At 40.9% G+C, this 14,415-nt stretch overlaps 3 protein-coding genes across 6 annotated transcripts; 1 reads left to right on the top strand and 2 right to left on the bottom strand.

Annotated features, from left to right (window-relative positions):
• Positions 1 to 334: 334 nt before the first annotated feature.
• LOC129591924 (protein CBFA2T3-like) lies at positions 335 to 4,927 on the bottom strand. Of its 3 annotated transcripts, none has more exons than XM_055487805.1 (6): positions 4,301 to 4,927; positions 2,464 to 2,753; positions 1,726 to 1,973; positions 1,272 to 1,624; positions 854 to 1,062; positions 335 to 712 (listed from the first exon to the last, which is right to left on the bottom strand). In XM_055487805.1, exons 1-6 carry the CDS (start codon positions 4,479 to 4,481, stop codon positions 539 to 541), a joined length of 1,455 nt encoding a protein of 484 aa, XP_055343780.1. In that variant the 5' UTR covers positions 4,482 to 4,927; the 3' UTR covers positions 335 to 538. The 3 variants fall into 3 exon arrangements, with proteins under 3 accessions (XP_055343780.1, XP_055343782.1, XP_055343781.1); XM_055487807.1 differs by having other exon boundaries at positions 1,726 to 1,931; XM_055487806.1 differs by having other exon boundaries at positions 2,464 to 2,747.
• A 1,276-nt stretch (positions 4,928 to 6,203) lies between these two features.
• On the top strand, positions 6,204 to 10,963 carry LOC129591926 (sodium/potassium-transporting ATPase subunit beta-2-like). Its single transcript, XM_055487808.1, has 4 exons — positions 6,204 to 6,864; positions 9,213 to 9,335; positions 9,585 to 9,766; positions 10,170 to 10,963. The coding sequence occupies exons 1-4, from the start codon at positions 6,585 to 6,587 to the stop codon at positions 10,545 to 10,547; spliced, it is 963 nt and encodes a 320-aa protein (XP_055343783.1). The 5' UTR covers positions 6,204 to 6,584; the 3' UTR covers positions 10,548 to 10,963.
• LOC129591927 (uncharacterized) lies at positions 10,890 to 14,056 on the bottom strand. 2 transcript variants are annotated; one of them, XM_055487810.1, is made up of 4 exons: positions 13,116 to 13,211; positions 12,970 to 13,041; positions 12,685 to 12,902; positions 10,890 to 11,766 (listed from the first exon to the last, which is right to left on the bottom strand). In XM_055487810.1, exons 3-4 carry the CDS (start codon positions 12,752 to 12,754, stop codon positions 11,255 to 11,257), a joined length of 582 nt encoding a protein of 193 aa, XP_055343785.1. In that variant the 5' UTR covers positions 12,755 to 12,902; positions 12,970 to 13,041; positions 13,116 to 13,211; the 3' UTR covers positions 10,890 to 11,254. The 2 variants fall into 2 exon arrangements, with proteins under 2 accessions (XP_055343785.1, XP_055343786.1); XM_055487811.1 differs by lacking the exons at positions 12,685 to 12,902; positions 12,970 to 13,041; positions 13,116 to 13,211 and adding an exon at positions 13,867 to 14,056.
• Positions 14,057 to 14,415: the final 359 nt, after the last annotated feature.

The raw sequence follows: 14,415 nt of genomic DNA, 5'->3' as shown, positions 1-14,415 counted from the left end.
GTACATACGTTTTATGAAGTCACCTGGACGGTTGGCGAAACTGACAATTGAGATAAATTTTAAACTAACAATGCGAGCCGGACCTCTTGCTTGTTACGCACGATGTAATCTGGGGCTAGTAATTCAACGCTTTGCGTTTGGGCATTCAGCCATAGAACTAGTTTGTGTAGCATGTGTGGGTTCTGTCTTTTGGATTTTCGTCAGTCTTGTTTGTCGTGTTTCCAGAGTCTGGTAGATTTGCTTGTGTGCGGAATTTGTTTTGAAACATGTAATCCTGAGTATCTGTAGACTGTACGTATAATGCTTCGCCAGTACCATAAGCGGTATGCCGCGTTTTATGATTTAACTGTACATATGCGTAGAAAAAAGGGTGTCACGCATCACAATGCGAGCATACTGAAGAATCATGCAGCACAAATCCACTGACAAGTGAATCACATGAACACGATTACTATTAACAACAACCATAACCATATGGTCATGCACGCAACATTCCAGCACCTACGTAACCGTTCCGTACCACTCACAAGAAGGAAATCTAGAGATTTCGTGGCGGAAGTAGTGTGGCCACTTTACAGTTGCGTCCGTGCACGGGCCAGTCATCTTCCTGACAATTCCGCTCGCAGTACTTTGCTTTCTGGCAACCGGCACAGAGCTTTTTTGCCGGTCGTCCACAACTCCAGCACGGCTCTCGCACGGCTGCAAAGCCTTTCTACAAATCAATGCCAAACACCGGTTTATATGTTTTATGCTGCTCGGTTCTCCGAAGAAGGATTAGAAAAAAAACCCCAGTAAAAGGCAGAGATTTGCTTTGCCGATGCTTTGCAATTTTAAAGTATAATGCTTTGCTAACCTTTTCACCAGAAGTTGTTGCCATACTACTGGTAGTCATTGCTGGTGCAGCGGAATTTTGAATTTTCAAAAAGTGTTCAGCTTCTCGCATATGCGCTGTTGAATGATCCAGTTGAGTTTTCAGAGTCATAAGCGATTTATGGATTTGGTTGATAATGTCGTGTTGTCCGGTTATAGTCGAGAGCATAGCCAGTTCAACTGTCATGCTTTCTGTTCGAAAAAAGATAAATGCCTTCGGTATTATGGCGGTACATTAGCTTTTACGGGGGCTCATCGGACCGGGAAAAAAGGTGTCATGATAAAGGTGACATTTTTGCCGAGATGTTAGCCGTACCCGTTGCGAGTCAAAAGGATTATGCCGTCGAAGCTTTGCGAAATTTATTATTTGTAATTCGTGTGCTTTTCACGTAAGCTAGTACCTGATTCCATTCTCGTTAAATTATGCATTGCCAGCCACTGCGCCCAGGATTTTCTGTATTGCTCCAGTTCGTTTGATTTCGGACTGTTGGTAAACATTTTGCTCGTTTCTGCTTTTTCAAATGCATACCACTGTAAGAGATGATTCAGACGTTGTGCAAGATTCGCTACACGCAGGGGAATGTTGTCCAGCCGGTTCAGGTCAGCAAACTGCGACTTCCGTTGTGTGTCGGCGGCAACATTTGTCTGTACCAGCGGTTTTGCATCACGTTGACCTTTGCTTAGCGGTTTTTCATCCCGCCCAGTTCGCAGATGGTGGAATAATTGAGGGAACATTGCGCTCGTGGACACGCACCTTTTTGCACAGGTTACTTGTGTTAATTTCGAGTTAAAGTTTTCAGTCAGTGCAGAAGTAATGCACTCGTATACAGTATCATAGTCTACTGTAGCACTTACGATGCTGGCTCGCGATGTATTGAAGGCGATATCGGGATTTCGTTAGCTGAGCCGGTAAACTGATCCTTGTTTGGACCCATCAAGTTTTCCGGTGTTCGGGTCAGCAACTGGGTGTGTTGAGATAAAAGAAGAAGCTCCCGTTGCAGATGGGGAAGATTGGCCTTGACGAATGGAACGATGAAGCGCTTAAGCGGCACATCGGCAGACTGGACATGTGATACAAATTCTTCAGCGCTGATTTTATTGTTCTGCATTCAAATTAAAGAAGACCGGCGTTAAATGCGTTCGCACTGGCCGCATAAAGAATTACATAATCAGAAAAGGGTTTGCCGGAAAGCATACCAAAAACCGAAAACCATAATAGCGAATTTGAGAAAGTTTAAAGTGCCACGTTTGCACCTAATTGTATGGTAACTAAAAAAACTTGCTATCGGTAAAGCATGCATTCTGCGGAAAATACAGATTAGCTCTTCGCAGCTAATAAAAATATGGATTATCATAGAGAAAACGGCTTTAATGCAAATTTAAATATTCATTCATATTTATTACCTTAACGACTCCCATATATAATCCTATCCTGCGCGTTATGATAAGTGTAAGGGCAAAACTTCCAATTAGAAACCTATAATTTTGTGTTTTTTGGGGTCGTGCAGACCTGCTTTTGAAATTAACCCAAATTTAAATGTTCTCCTAGTTGGCTAGTTCGATCCTAATTTTTAAAAGAATATGTAAACTTACCACTAGACTCCATATGGCCAGTCGCACTTGCTCCGCACTGCCACTGGAGACGTCAGCTGCAGCCTGCTGGATGCTGGTAAGAAAGCGTTTCAGTTTATTCAGCTGTCGGGCACCACATGTCGCCGGAAGTACAATATCCACATCGACCCCATCAGATCCTGAGTCACCATTACAAGCACCGGCCGCTATAACGTTTTCGTACGGAGCCCAGATATTTGGCTGCGTGCGAGGCGCATGATGCTTCGAAAGGTCAAGTGGTGCCGCAGTGCTGATAGGCGGATTTTCTGCAACTGTTGGAAAGCAGAACCAGAATTAACCAGTGCCGACGACTTGCCGACGATAAGCGGCCATTGTATGGCGATTATGATCGATGCAAATTGGTTACATGTACTCTTGCCCGAAAAAAACGTCCTTCAACTAAAACAGAAATTTTAGAAGCCCTTCGTATTCTGCGAGATTATTAAGTATTGCGGTTGCAGTCCGAAGGCTGTAAGCCTCCAATTCTTCGAGTTACTTATCCCTAATATCATGACTACCCTTTACAGCTGATGCCCCTCAAAAAAGTTCACCCATTCACTCGTTTTATCTACATAATTTTTCCCTGTATAACTGTGCTTATTTTTGTGGTTTCGTGTTCTCTCGGTGCATGGATGCCTTCTGCATCCCCACATGGATGTCGGTTCGTATTCATTTCGTTGACTGTTTAAGTACTACCGTAGTACTTAAATATTCAGGGTCAGATGTGGTACGACTGTATATATGGTAACTCCCAAATGATCCACTCTCACCGTCAGTTTTGCACTTGTCGATATTGCTTTTACCTTTAAATAGAATTTCATTATCCTGAGTCCTGATTATCTGTGAGTCTTTTTGGTGCGCATCATAAGTACCCTAATTTCATGATACGCGTGCCGCTGGTAGCACGTCGATTAGCAAATGCAATGCCGCCGTGACCCATGTTATCATTTAGCGGTCAAGAACAAATCTCAACCAGATTGCGGAACATACAGAGAACACTATACGCGTGAACTGAAATTTGATAAAGAGTTTTTTTCTGGATACAGTGCGAGTGAGTCGGAGTGACTAATCATCGGCCAGTCACCGTCGACATCCGGTAAGCATCTGGTAATAAAATGGATCTTGGTGAAAAAAATTAATTTCGTTTACCCAAATGCAACACAAATATCTTAATTAAGAATTTACGATGCGATAATATCGCAGATCGTCCTTATAAAGGCTCTACATCGGCGCTACATCCAGCGCTACATGTAAATGATATTATCATCATTTTATGTATATCTGGGGACATCAAAAACGCTCGCTTCTTTAATTCATTGGTGTTACGCCATTCTTTCGGTCTTACCGCTGTTGTCGATTTCGACTGGCTAGATTCTGGTGTCAAATGAACCTGCGATCAAAGTTGTATAACATTTTCGCTCAAATTTTTAAGTCTGCACTCTGCACACATGCAAAATATTAAATTTTGCTTGCCGACCGAGATGGTAATATCTCCTGCAGCAAATATCCGGCTATTTACAGGATATGCTGTACTCTGTACATGATTTGATGTCTCGGCGCAGCAATAAATACGTAAGGTTACGTGATTATTTTAGTACGGATGGAACAGTAGATTACTACTGAAATTTGACTAAATATATAGAAAAAATAAATTGAATGCATTCCTCCTTTAATTGGACTCTTTAATACTCGTACGTTACTATTCATAAAAGACGCGGATCTACTGATCATGATCGCGGCTTGTGGATTGTCAGTGAAAGCACTTCTTTGGATATACGGCTAACGGTGAGAAGCGGTGCTTTTGAGTGGGCTTACGTACCGGCTTTCCTATCCTCTGAACAAATCTCTGGAACATCCATGGCTTTTGTTGCACACTCGACGGACAAATCAGATGGATCATCGACAATCAAGGAGGAAATTACAGAGCTGCATCTACTGGAAGTATAACAGGACCCACAACTTGCGGGCGATGAATGACGGGTGCTGGATAGTTCATCCATCTTTGCAAAACTCGTGCAGCTAGCTAGGGCGAAATGGCGTGAATACGTTCGCTTGAAATGAGCACCAAATGCAGCAACAACAAGCCAACTGTGCAGTAACTGCAGTTACTGTTTGTTGTACAGAAAGAAAACAATAGTAAAGGTCATCCGGCAAAGCGATTTGTATATAAAATAAGTTGTAATAAATCAACTATGCGTGCACAGGGTAATTGGTCATTATTAACTCTGGCTTCGAAAACTTACTCCTCCTAATTTTAGCAGCTACCAAGAGCGAGTCGATAGTTGCGCCATGATAAGCATGCAGATATGGGCTATTTCGGAAGTTGCTCTGATTGGCTGTAAATTTGTATGGACATTCGGCAGCTTGTGTCCAATAACATATACGAATGCTTATTGTGCCCTGCATGTGCCGCGTTCAAAGATATTTACCTCGACATGCCGACCATATTGACATTATTGACATACCTTGCAAGTTGTCCTTTTCAATCAAACACAGCAAGCTGTCTACGAGGATTTATCAAGTATAAATTCTTCTGACGCTTCTGTTTGTATAAGAGTCAATACTCCCTCTGCACACAGTAACATTTTCAACTTTTTAAATGCAGATTTAATGAAATGTGTCCCTTTGTGCAAACCTCATGCAGTTTGTTTACACTGTAAACTTCTCCGCATCAATATATCCCACAAATGCAGCGGTAAAGCAGCGTGCTCTGGGTTTTGCACAGTAAGTACTTGTAAGTACTCTTATTATTGCAATAATTACTGTACGTGTCTCAATATCAGAATACACTTACGGACATTTTGCAACAATAGTTTTACATATTATTCTACTATTTTAATTTATGTACAGTATAAGGTGATAAAAATCAACGATAAATAACAAACTATAAACGAACAACTGTGGTTGATACTTGCTACCTATATGACGCTAAAGCTGTAGCGTCACAGTAATAAGTATGTAGAAAAAAAAGGCACACTTTGAGCAAGGTACATTGTATACCAGTAAAGGGATACCTTGCTTATCTCCTATATACATACCATGCTTTGAGTCTCGACAACAATGCGTCTCTGTAGTCTGCAAATTGCTGAAAAGTACGGTACACGTCGCTCAGGACCCAGAGAAAGACTACGATTACATTAATAATGTAATATATTATATTATATTATAAACATATTTTACACAGGCGTAATAGCTTGCCGCATCTGTTTTGGAGATCGATAGGACAAAACAGCTTCAAGTATTAAGCTTGTAAGGACATGTACTTCTATCGATCCATTTACGTACTTATACAGTAATTAAAGTCTGTTAAGTATTAAAATTATCTAGAGTCCGAGTATAAACCAAAACTGAGAAAAGTTAATTCCCGACAATTTATTCGGCAATTTCGGCACTTCCGGTCAGGACCTCAAATACACTAGGGTAGATTATTGTGTCTTTTCGTCATGCGCATTACCACAGATGCTTTTGACACTTGGAACACTTTGGAATACTACGGCACAATTCCACACGAGAACGCGGACATTGGGATAATACATAATATTACCTTGCAAGTTAAAAATTAATATTGAACCGGAACCGTTCGCTGCATTCAAGGGGAGCACGTCCATACGACCCGTTTTGCACGTATGGCCTACCGTGCACCAACCGGCTCGCCATATGTCTCACGCCAAGGGCGACTGAATACAGTAATCAGGTTTGGCATCGTGCAATGAATAATCGGTAAACTACGGCTGGTGATGGCACCCGTTTTCCCTGCAGACTATAACATCGGTGTTTTTCTATCCGATATTTCTCGAGCCATTTCATAATTCCCTCCATATCGCCAAATATTATCCATCAAACCGTCGTAAACCTTAGCTTTATTGCCCCGGTCGTTGTTGGAACAGCGCGGAGCCGCCTATCGCCCAAGTTATCTCCTATCGTGCTGCAGCAGCGCACTATTGCGACATTGCCAGATAACGCTACATAGCTACTAGCACAGCTCATTCCGATTATTCACAGCCGCGCAAAGCCCCACACTTTCCGCCCTTCCCGTGCGTCTGTGCTCCCTGTGGGTCCCGCTCAGTTCCTCCTTGATCTCTGCCGTTCCCGGCTCGCCAATTATGGCTTCCAAGACCACGGAGCATGTCACTTTCGTCGGCGGACAGCCCAAGCAGGCGCCGAGTAAAATGCGCGATTTCCTTAATTTCCTCTATGATAAATCAACGGGAAAGGTCCTGGGACGGACCGGAAAGAGCTGGCTACAGATTACCGTCTTTTATCTGATTTTTTACGGAGTTTTGGCTGCATTCTTTGCAGTGCTGCTCGTGCTCTTTCTCCAGACACTGGATACCACACAGCCCAAATGGGTGAAAGAGCAAGGCATTATTGGCAACAAACCCGGTACGTTATAGTGCTTCTTGTTATGTATTTAAAATTAAATAATTTAATGTTAAGTATTTAAAAGTTAAGTATTTAAAATTAAGTTTTTTGTCAAATTTTTTCCTTGTAAACCTTGAGATGATCAGGAAGTTGTTCGGATGGAAGTACTTGTGATGCTTATGATTTCGTTGATCTTGGCACTTGACTCGGCTTTGTCGACCTTGTTTGCATTTTGCATGCTCGGATTTTGTGTCATTCGTATTCCACTGGTAAAATTCTCAAACGTGCCATTTTTACTAAATCATTTTACTTATTGAGAACAAATAGATTCAGTTCACAAGACTCAGAGATGTTTCCTTCCTCAAATGGTTGGTTATTTGAAATTAACGTGGATAGTAGGGTAAAAAATTTTGTTTCGAACTTTCGATTGCACAACGTCAAAGTGAAATTTACTATTCTGTTTTCAGCTGTGTGGCATTTATGTTCCACTAAATTTGATTGTTCAAAAATTTTTGAAAATTAATGCTCCAGGGGGAAATTTTTTTGTTTCGAAATTGTTTTACAGAACACGAGTGCACTTCCTGCTGTCTCTCACTGTTGCGTATTTTGTGAGGTTAGAGTAGCCAGAAACATTTTAAGATTGCTTGAAATACGAATAGCGTTATGGTAGTAAATTATGCCAAGGATAATGGCAATTTTGAGCTTATTTCATGCCAATTGGTACATTTTGAAATTTCATACTCTGAAATTCCAAGGTTGTCAGTGCGACTCGTGCTTTACTTGACCGGAAGTTTCTACACTGTCCTTCTGCTCTTGAAGATAATAAATCGTGTTTTAAAATGTCTTCTGTTTAATTTGTTTGTTTGTGCTTTCCATTGAACACTTGCGTTTGCCTCGGTCATTTACTGGAAATCAAGCGGAAAATAGCTGTTGTTTATGACATTAAAAAACATTGCATCACCTCGTTAGCTACATTTAAATGTCTGCGTTATTTGAATGGCTTAGGACATTATCGCCAGCTTAAGTACGCACGTACTTAGCAGTTAACCGAGATGTCTTTTATGTGTGAATTTTGATAGCTCACACTTTCATTCGGCTCGGAATTATTTATAAACTTATGAATTCTAACGATTTTTCGTTGTGTTGTTTTGCTTCTGCATCTTGGTTATTAGGTTGCCTTTAAATTGCTATTCGTTGGTGCTTTTAGTGGTTACAGACAATTACAGTACTTCACCATCAGGCATATCATATGTGTTAGCTCTTCAAAGAATTGAGAGATTTTGAACATCGTCCTGTATGCCTGCGTATCGTACCATATAAATAAATGGAAGTGACGTAGCTATTTTATTTGTTTTTCACAGAAAAATTTGCCAAATGTTTCTTGATGTAATTTGTGCCTGAAGGCCTGTGGTACTTTCTGTCTCTCCGGCACTGAAAAATTTTTACTGAATGTACCCAGTGCTCACAGTTTCCCTATCATTCATTTATTACACGCATTTTTATTGGCCCGCGATAAATGAAGGTTATTGGAAAATTGCACAGAGTGATATGTTAGCGCATTAGATGGCACGCTGGGTTTGCACGCCAAATCCATATCGTGACATGCGCAGGTTTTCATTGATTTTTCGGTCTGTTGCAATAAAGTGCTCTGCGGGTTACTGGACAGTATCGCTGTTTAAAAAACTGCCACTGTCAGCCAGAAGACGTTGCAACATTATTTTGACTGAGCTTGTGAGAGACCGTTGATTTAGTTTTTTTGCGATTTAATCACTTATGGCGCCCTTTTAGAAAACATAATAGATAAGCTTCTGGTCAAAACATTTTCCGCTGAATTTCCTTTTTGAAAGAATGGATACATGTGTTTCGGTTATTGCGGCCCTTTATAGTCTTTATTTGGGCAGATATATAATTATGACCTGACTTTTAAGCTATAAAAAATAAGGTTGGCGTAATATTTCACATCATTTGACAGATTTTATGTGATTGTGATTGAATTTAAGCTCGAACGTATTGTATGGCACTGCCAAACGTAACATATATTGACTTATTTAATTTTACAAATATTCCCCGCACCTAGTTTGGTACCCTAGTAGTTGCACGCACCAATAGGAATCAAAGAATTTTAGGGATTGTTCTTGCCATGGGCATAAGGAAATGAAATTGCACAACACAATGTTCACATTGTGGTTTTTAGAAGTACAATGAGGGTCCAGATGCAGACGGATAAAATAAAGTTTTGCGTATAAATGTTGTTACCAGCGTTTTTCACCAACCAGAACCGTAAAGTGGCGTGCTGGTATATACAGAAAACAGATTTCGTACGACTCTGGTGGACTGGTGATGTATTGTCATTTGTCTATTGTTTCCAGGTATGGGTTTCCGACCGACCCCACCCGATACGGGAAGCTCACTGATTTGGGTAAAGACAACCAGTGGACAACCGACGGAAACGACTCAGAAATACATAGACAGTCTAAACGAGTATCTGTTAGGTAAGTTCTCCCATACTAATGTACACTGTATTTTCTCCCGTTTAGGTGAACATTATCCAAAAGAAGTGGTACCTTCTTTACACCGCATCCATATTGTTATAATTAATGTAAAATGAGAAACATTGCAGTGTTCAGTTTTGTGAGCGGTAGACTATTTACCTCGAATAGTAATCGCTAAAATTACTGAATTAAAAATTGAATAGCGGGCGAATAAGTATGTGTTTATTCAAAGAGCATGATCTTTTTCAGCATATGACGCTAATTCTGCGACGCATTCGGATGGCAGCAACATTGACTGCACCAACAGACGTCCGGATGAGAAGACGAAGGTTGTCTGTAGGTACCCCTTGGAAAAACTGGGCCCCTGCACGAAAGAAAATAATTACGGCTACAAGCACGGACAGCCTTGTGTTCTCCTCAAGCTGAATAAGGTGGTTCATTGAAAATTTTTGTTCTTTTACATCATTTAGCACTTGGTCGTACTATTGAGTGAACCCTAACTATATGACACAAAAACTGCTAAAATGTTGTCATATGCACTGGGCATGGTTTTCTTAAATTAACGAAATTTTACCTTTCAGCAACCTTTTAATCGCGAAAGCTTTTTTGAATTCAGCGGCAGCTTTCTTTTAAAAGATGACTTTATTGTACTGTTTTAAATTATCTCTGAACGGATTCAGGGAGCCGATAACTGGCTAAACTAAGAAACAATCTCAACAAGGAAAACTAAGTACATATCCACCAAGATAGCGACAAAAACGTAAAAGCGATCAATTATTATAGCACACTACTGACATACAGTACACGTAGAAATAAGCTGTGGGTTTGTTGTAGATTTTCGGTTGGGTGCCTGAGCCGTACAACGCGACGGATATCGCTAACAAGAACTATCCGGAGGATCTGCAAAGATACGTGGAAAAGCAGAAAATCACCTTAAAACCCGATCAACTGTACTACACGTGCAGCGGACAAGATTCCGTGGACAAGGAGAACATTGGTCCCATCCGCATCCATCCCGAATCCTTTTCGCCTAACTTCTTCCCATATGAGAACCGGCCCAACTATCTAACTCCCGTGGCCATGGTGGAGTTCCTCAATCCGCAGCAGGGTGTGGTGATCAATGTGGAATGCAAAGCCTGGGCCAAGAACATCGAGCACAGCCGGACAGATAAGTTGGGACAGGTGAATTTTGAGCTGATGGTCGATCGATAGGATCGTTGGACGGTGGTTGGTGTGTTCGTTATTATCGGTGTGGAATTGTCTTTTGATTTGTTGATGTGGCAGTGCACGCGCAGCTGGTTAGTTTTTGGGTTTTTTAAGTTTGGCGAGCTCGGCAAGTGGGTGAGCTCGCGGCGGCTTGTACGTGCTTCTTTTGACTGTGTTATGGTGTCTCCGAGTATAGATCATCCATTTTACAAGCATCCCTATTCTCCTGGTCTGTTGTATACATTTTTGCGTAGTCGTCCAATTAGACTTGACTCTATTTATGCGGTGTACTCATTGGAAATGTTACGCGTATATAAGGTTCCCTATTTCAGTGTTATTGTCGGTGTTTATTTCCATGATGCGCAAAAATATTGATTGTCTGTTATATGTGTTTAAAAGGTATTAAAGGCCATGTGTTTAAAGGCCGAAGGGAACGTTTCGCTGACTATTACTATATATAAACATAACATTACTATATATGGATTATGTACATATATGTAACAGCAGCAGATTATGTAGCAGTTTCCACGAATTATTTTTTGTAATGCTAAAAACATAGTATTATCAGAGATTGGTACAAAATATGGAAAGTGGTTGTATGGCTGCACAGAGAACCACATTCGTCGCTGAACGGAACTTCGCGCTACATGTAGAATCTAAGGAAGGCTTCGGCTTGTTGCGAAAGATTAGGAACCGGAAAATTCTCATGTCTTTTAGGTCGACTTTTTAGTAGTCTTTCGATCTGATGTTTTGACGAATTGTTCCAGAGACTGCTGAAGGATGGTCTTCAGCTTAATGTTAACCGGGACGGTATCATTCCGTCCATGGTGTTTAGCAGCCATGACGATACCCTCTTTGAGGTCCATTTTCGCCGGTTGACCTTTCAGTTTGATCTCGCGAGCAGTCTTAGACTCACCGGCAGCGCTAGCGCTGGCGACTGCGGCATTCTTGGCATCGGGTGGCAGTGTTGCCACGATGCCCATGGGGGGTTTCGTATCGGATGCAGCATCGGGCGCCGGAGTGGCACCCGCGGCGGGGGCCGGTGCTGCTGTGGCGGGCCCTGGTGACTTTGGGGGAGCGTTGTCGCGGATGAGACCAATATCGGCATTAGCTCCCATGATATTGTCCTGGGGGATCGGGGCGCCGATGCCTGGACCGCCCAGCGCCCAGTAAGCGAATTGCACCGGGTAAAACCATGGGAAGATTAATTGAGAAAAACATGTACCTGCGGTAATTACAGAAAGCAATCAATGATAATGATGAAATTAATAATTGTATCATCGGTATGATTCATATCAACATGCATACATCATTATTAACATGCATGTTGATAATGATACTGTAAGTTGTAATTCGGCACTCATAGCTCTTGTAATTTTTTATCGGATTCGGGATTCGCAGCTGACCATTTGATGATAGCCGCTCTGTTCGACTGTTCGTCATCCTATGGTAATACCGTAATGCCCACGTCCACAAACAAAATATATAAAACGTATATGGGCCTATGACTAGAATTTCGAACATTTAGCAAACAAAAACGCATGCACTGTTACCGTTGTTGTTATAATATGGGAAGTTGGGAACCGTAAGATATCATACTTATTAATTCTTAATACTTAAACTTAATTCCCCTAATAACCTGCATAATTAATTTCACTTGCATCGGTTGAATGCTTCTGATATTACTGACAACAGGTGCAATTTTGGTAACAAAACATTGTAACCCGGCGTATTAATTGCGAAGGAACATTTTGTTGTGATAAACTGTTTCATTTCAACAAAAAAGACTGATCATGAGAACGTTGGCGCAGAACTAAAAGATGATTACATATACCTAGCATGTGCCATGTGAACAGATTAACTATTTCTATACTTTTCGAAATTATTATTAAATCTCACTTCTTGCAACCAAAAAACCAACTCAGACCAACTGATACTTATAACTTCAGTCTGCTGACCATGATGTGACCGCCCAGTAATGTTGTATTTTTACAGTAGACCGAACAGTAATACTGCAACTACGTTTCACTGCACTACGAAAAACATTATTATTGTAGCGATAGAAATTGGCTTATAACTTTGCCCCCAGTAAGAGCGTTAGTAGTTTTTATTAGCTGTATTTGCCAATACAGTAATCTCTTACGATGGTCTCTTACGCTGGCCGCGTTACGCTGCGCTACCGTTGCTACTGGCGTTGCATAACCGTAGTACATTAGGTTGCTCGTGCATCCCAACCGTTGTTACACGTGTACATGGTAGTCAGCTTCCGGTCAGCAACGCTGCCGACCTTGCCAACCCGCCACCATGAACAGCCGACTGCAGATTGTGGTTACGGATGAATCGGAGTCGCCGGACCATGCACTAGCGCAGCAAAAAAACTGCTACAAAATTGTGTTAAGTACAGTATGTGGTTGTAGTAGTTACGTACTCAGTAAGAAAGATAAGAAATCCATGATCAGATCATCAGAGAGATACTTTACTTCATCCATTTGATGAACCACTGCGGCAAAGGTAACGTTAACACCGATACAGGATTATTGCCGATAAGTTTAAATTTCACCAAGTGTTACTTACAAGGCCGAGTAGGACTAAGTGCATTTTTCAGCCAACCCTGCATACTTGTGTCGCACCAAAGCCGCGCTAAGGAAGTACAGAAAGAACCCATTCTGTACTCTTCGAGAGACGCGGCATGGTTGTACTCCTAAAACTATCTGCATATTTTCTACTTGCATACAATTCCATGGTATTAGCACACAAAAAAGAGAATCAATTTTATTTCAGTTAGGAATGATTGCCCTTTGGAATTCTAAAGTCATGCACGTTACTCATTCAAGAGGAATGCATGTGCAGCAACGGTTAACACGTATTTACACTTAGAGTAACTACTTACTAAAACGGTTAAAAACAGGGCTATTTACAATTAGAACTGGAAAGTTTCAGTTGGCGGTTGTACTCGTACAATATAAATATCATTTGACAAGTTTATTATTGGTAATGAAGCACTGCATATGATTAACTGCAACTCCAATTATTCATAAAAAACTGCAACTACTGCATTGCTCTGGCTGAAAAGGATGACACGTAATAGGCGTAACAATATTACAGTAATACCGCTGGAATTTTATCAGCCTGCCACTGATCGTAAACAGAGTAGTGTACAGATATACTTAGAATAAGCCAATAAACTTTTATAATACTCGTATATAATTATAGATATATGTAGATATGCCCCACTACCTTTATGTATTCGTATGCAAGCAAGTTAAAACGTTTGCTTATTTTTTGGGAAAGGCTACTGCGAACAGCTATATACGCACACACTTGCCTATTACAAACGTCAATAATCCCACGAAGATATGAAAATCCATAATTGTTAAGTTTCGCACAAGGCAATACTTATATGTGAGCAAGAATTGCTAACTAATACGAATACTTCTTATTAAAAAATTATAGCAATTATGCAATGTACCGTGTACGTATTAAAAAAACACCAAAAATACTTCTGAACTACAAAACCAGCGTCCTTACTACTGACTTAACAATAAGTGACTTCATTCAGTGCATTAATTCCGATCGAGTATTCTACTTTGACAATTAATTATGCACTTCCAACGGACAGAAACGCTTTGACGTTGATGGGGTCTAACGTGCATTAGCATTTGCACACCAGCTCGACACTCGTACAAAAGAATTTTTGAAAAACCATTACGCAAGAAGTAAACTTACTCACCACATCATTAAGACACTTTAATCAACTTTCGACGATCGACCGGACGCTGAACTTGATTTGTGGGTGATGTATAGAGAACTTCATGTACAATGTAGCGAAATTTACAATAAAGTGCTTGTTTTGCCGCATTGTTATATAGCGAAA

Source organism: Paramacrobiotus metropolitanus, unplaced genomic scaffold (genome assembly GCF_019649055.1).
Source record: "Paramacrobiotus metropolitanus isolate TYO unplaced genomic scaffold, Prichtersi_v1.0 Parri_scaffold0000049, whole genome shotgun sequence".
NCBI classification, from domain to species: domain Eukaryota; kingdom Metazoa; phylum Tardigrada; class Eutardigrada; order Parachela; family Macrobiotidae; genus Paramacrobiotus; species Paramacrobiotus metropolitanus.
The sequence above is the reverse complement of the archived record's forward strand: the minus strand, read 5'-3'. Positions and strand labels throughout refer to the sequence as shown.

What these genes read in the sequence shown, in the direction of transcription:
- LOC129591924 (XM_055487805.1), bottom strand. Translation starts at nt 4,481, where the DNA reads ATGGATGAACTATCCAGCACCCGTCATTCATCGCCCGCAAGTTGTGGG. An exon ending in TTTAACGAGAATGGAATCAG is followed by an intron (nt 1,063 to 1,271) that starts GTACTAGCTTAC and finishes TTTTTCGAACAG; the next exon opens with AAAGCATGACAGTTGAACTG. An exon ending in CAACAACTTCTGGTGAAAAG is followed by an intron (nt 713 to 853) that starts GTTAGCAAAGCA and finishes ATTGATTTGTAG; the next exon opens with AAAGGCTTTGCAGCCGTGCG.
- LOC129591926 (XM_055487808.1), top strand. Translation starts at nt 6,585, where the DNA reads ATGGCTTCCAAGACCACGGAGCATGTCACTTTCGTCGGCGGACAGCCC. An exon ending in CATTATTGGCAACAAACCCG is followed by an intron (nt 6,865 to 9,212) that starts GTACGTTATAGT and finishes TATTGTTTCCAG; the next exon opens with GTATGGGTTTCCGACCGACC. An exon ending in TCTAAACGAGTATCTGTTAG is followed by an intron (nt 9,336 to 9,584) that starts GTAAGTTCTCCC and finishes GATCTTTTTCAG; the next exon opens with CATATGACGCTAATTCTGCG.
- LOC129591927 (XM_055487810.1), bottom strand. Translation starts at nt 12,754, where the DNA reads ATGTACTACGGTTATGCAACGCCAGTAGCAACGGTAGCGCAGCGTAAC. An exon ending in GGCCAGCGTAAGAGACCATC is followed by an intron (nt 11,767 to 12,684) that starts GTAAGAGATTAC and finishes TAATTACCGCAG; the next exon opens with GTACATGTTTTTCTCAATTA.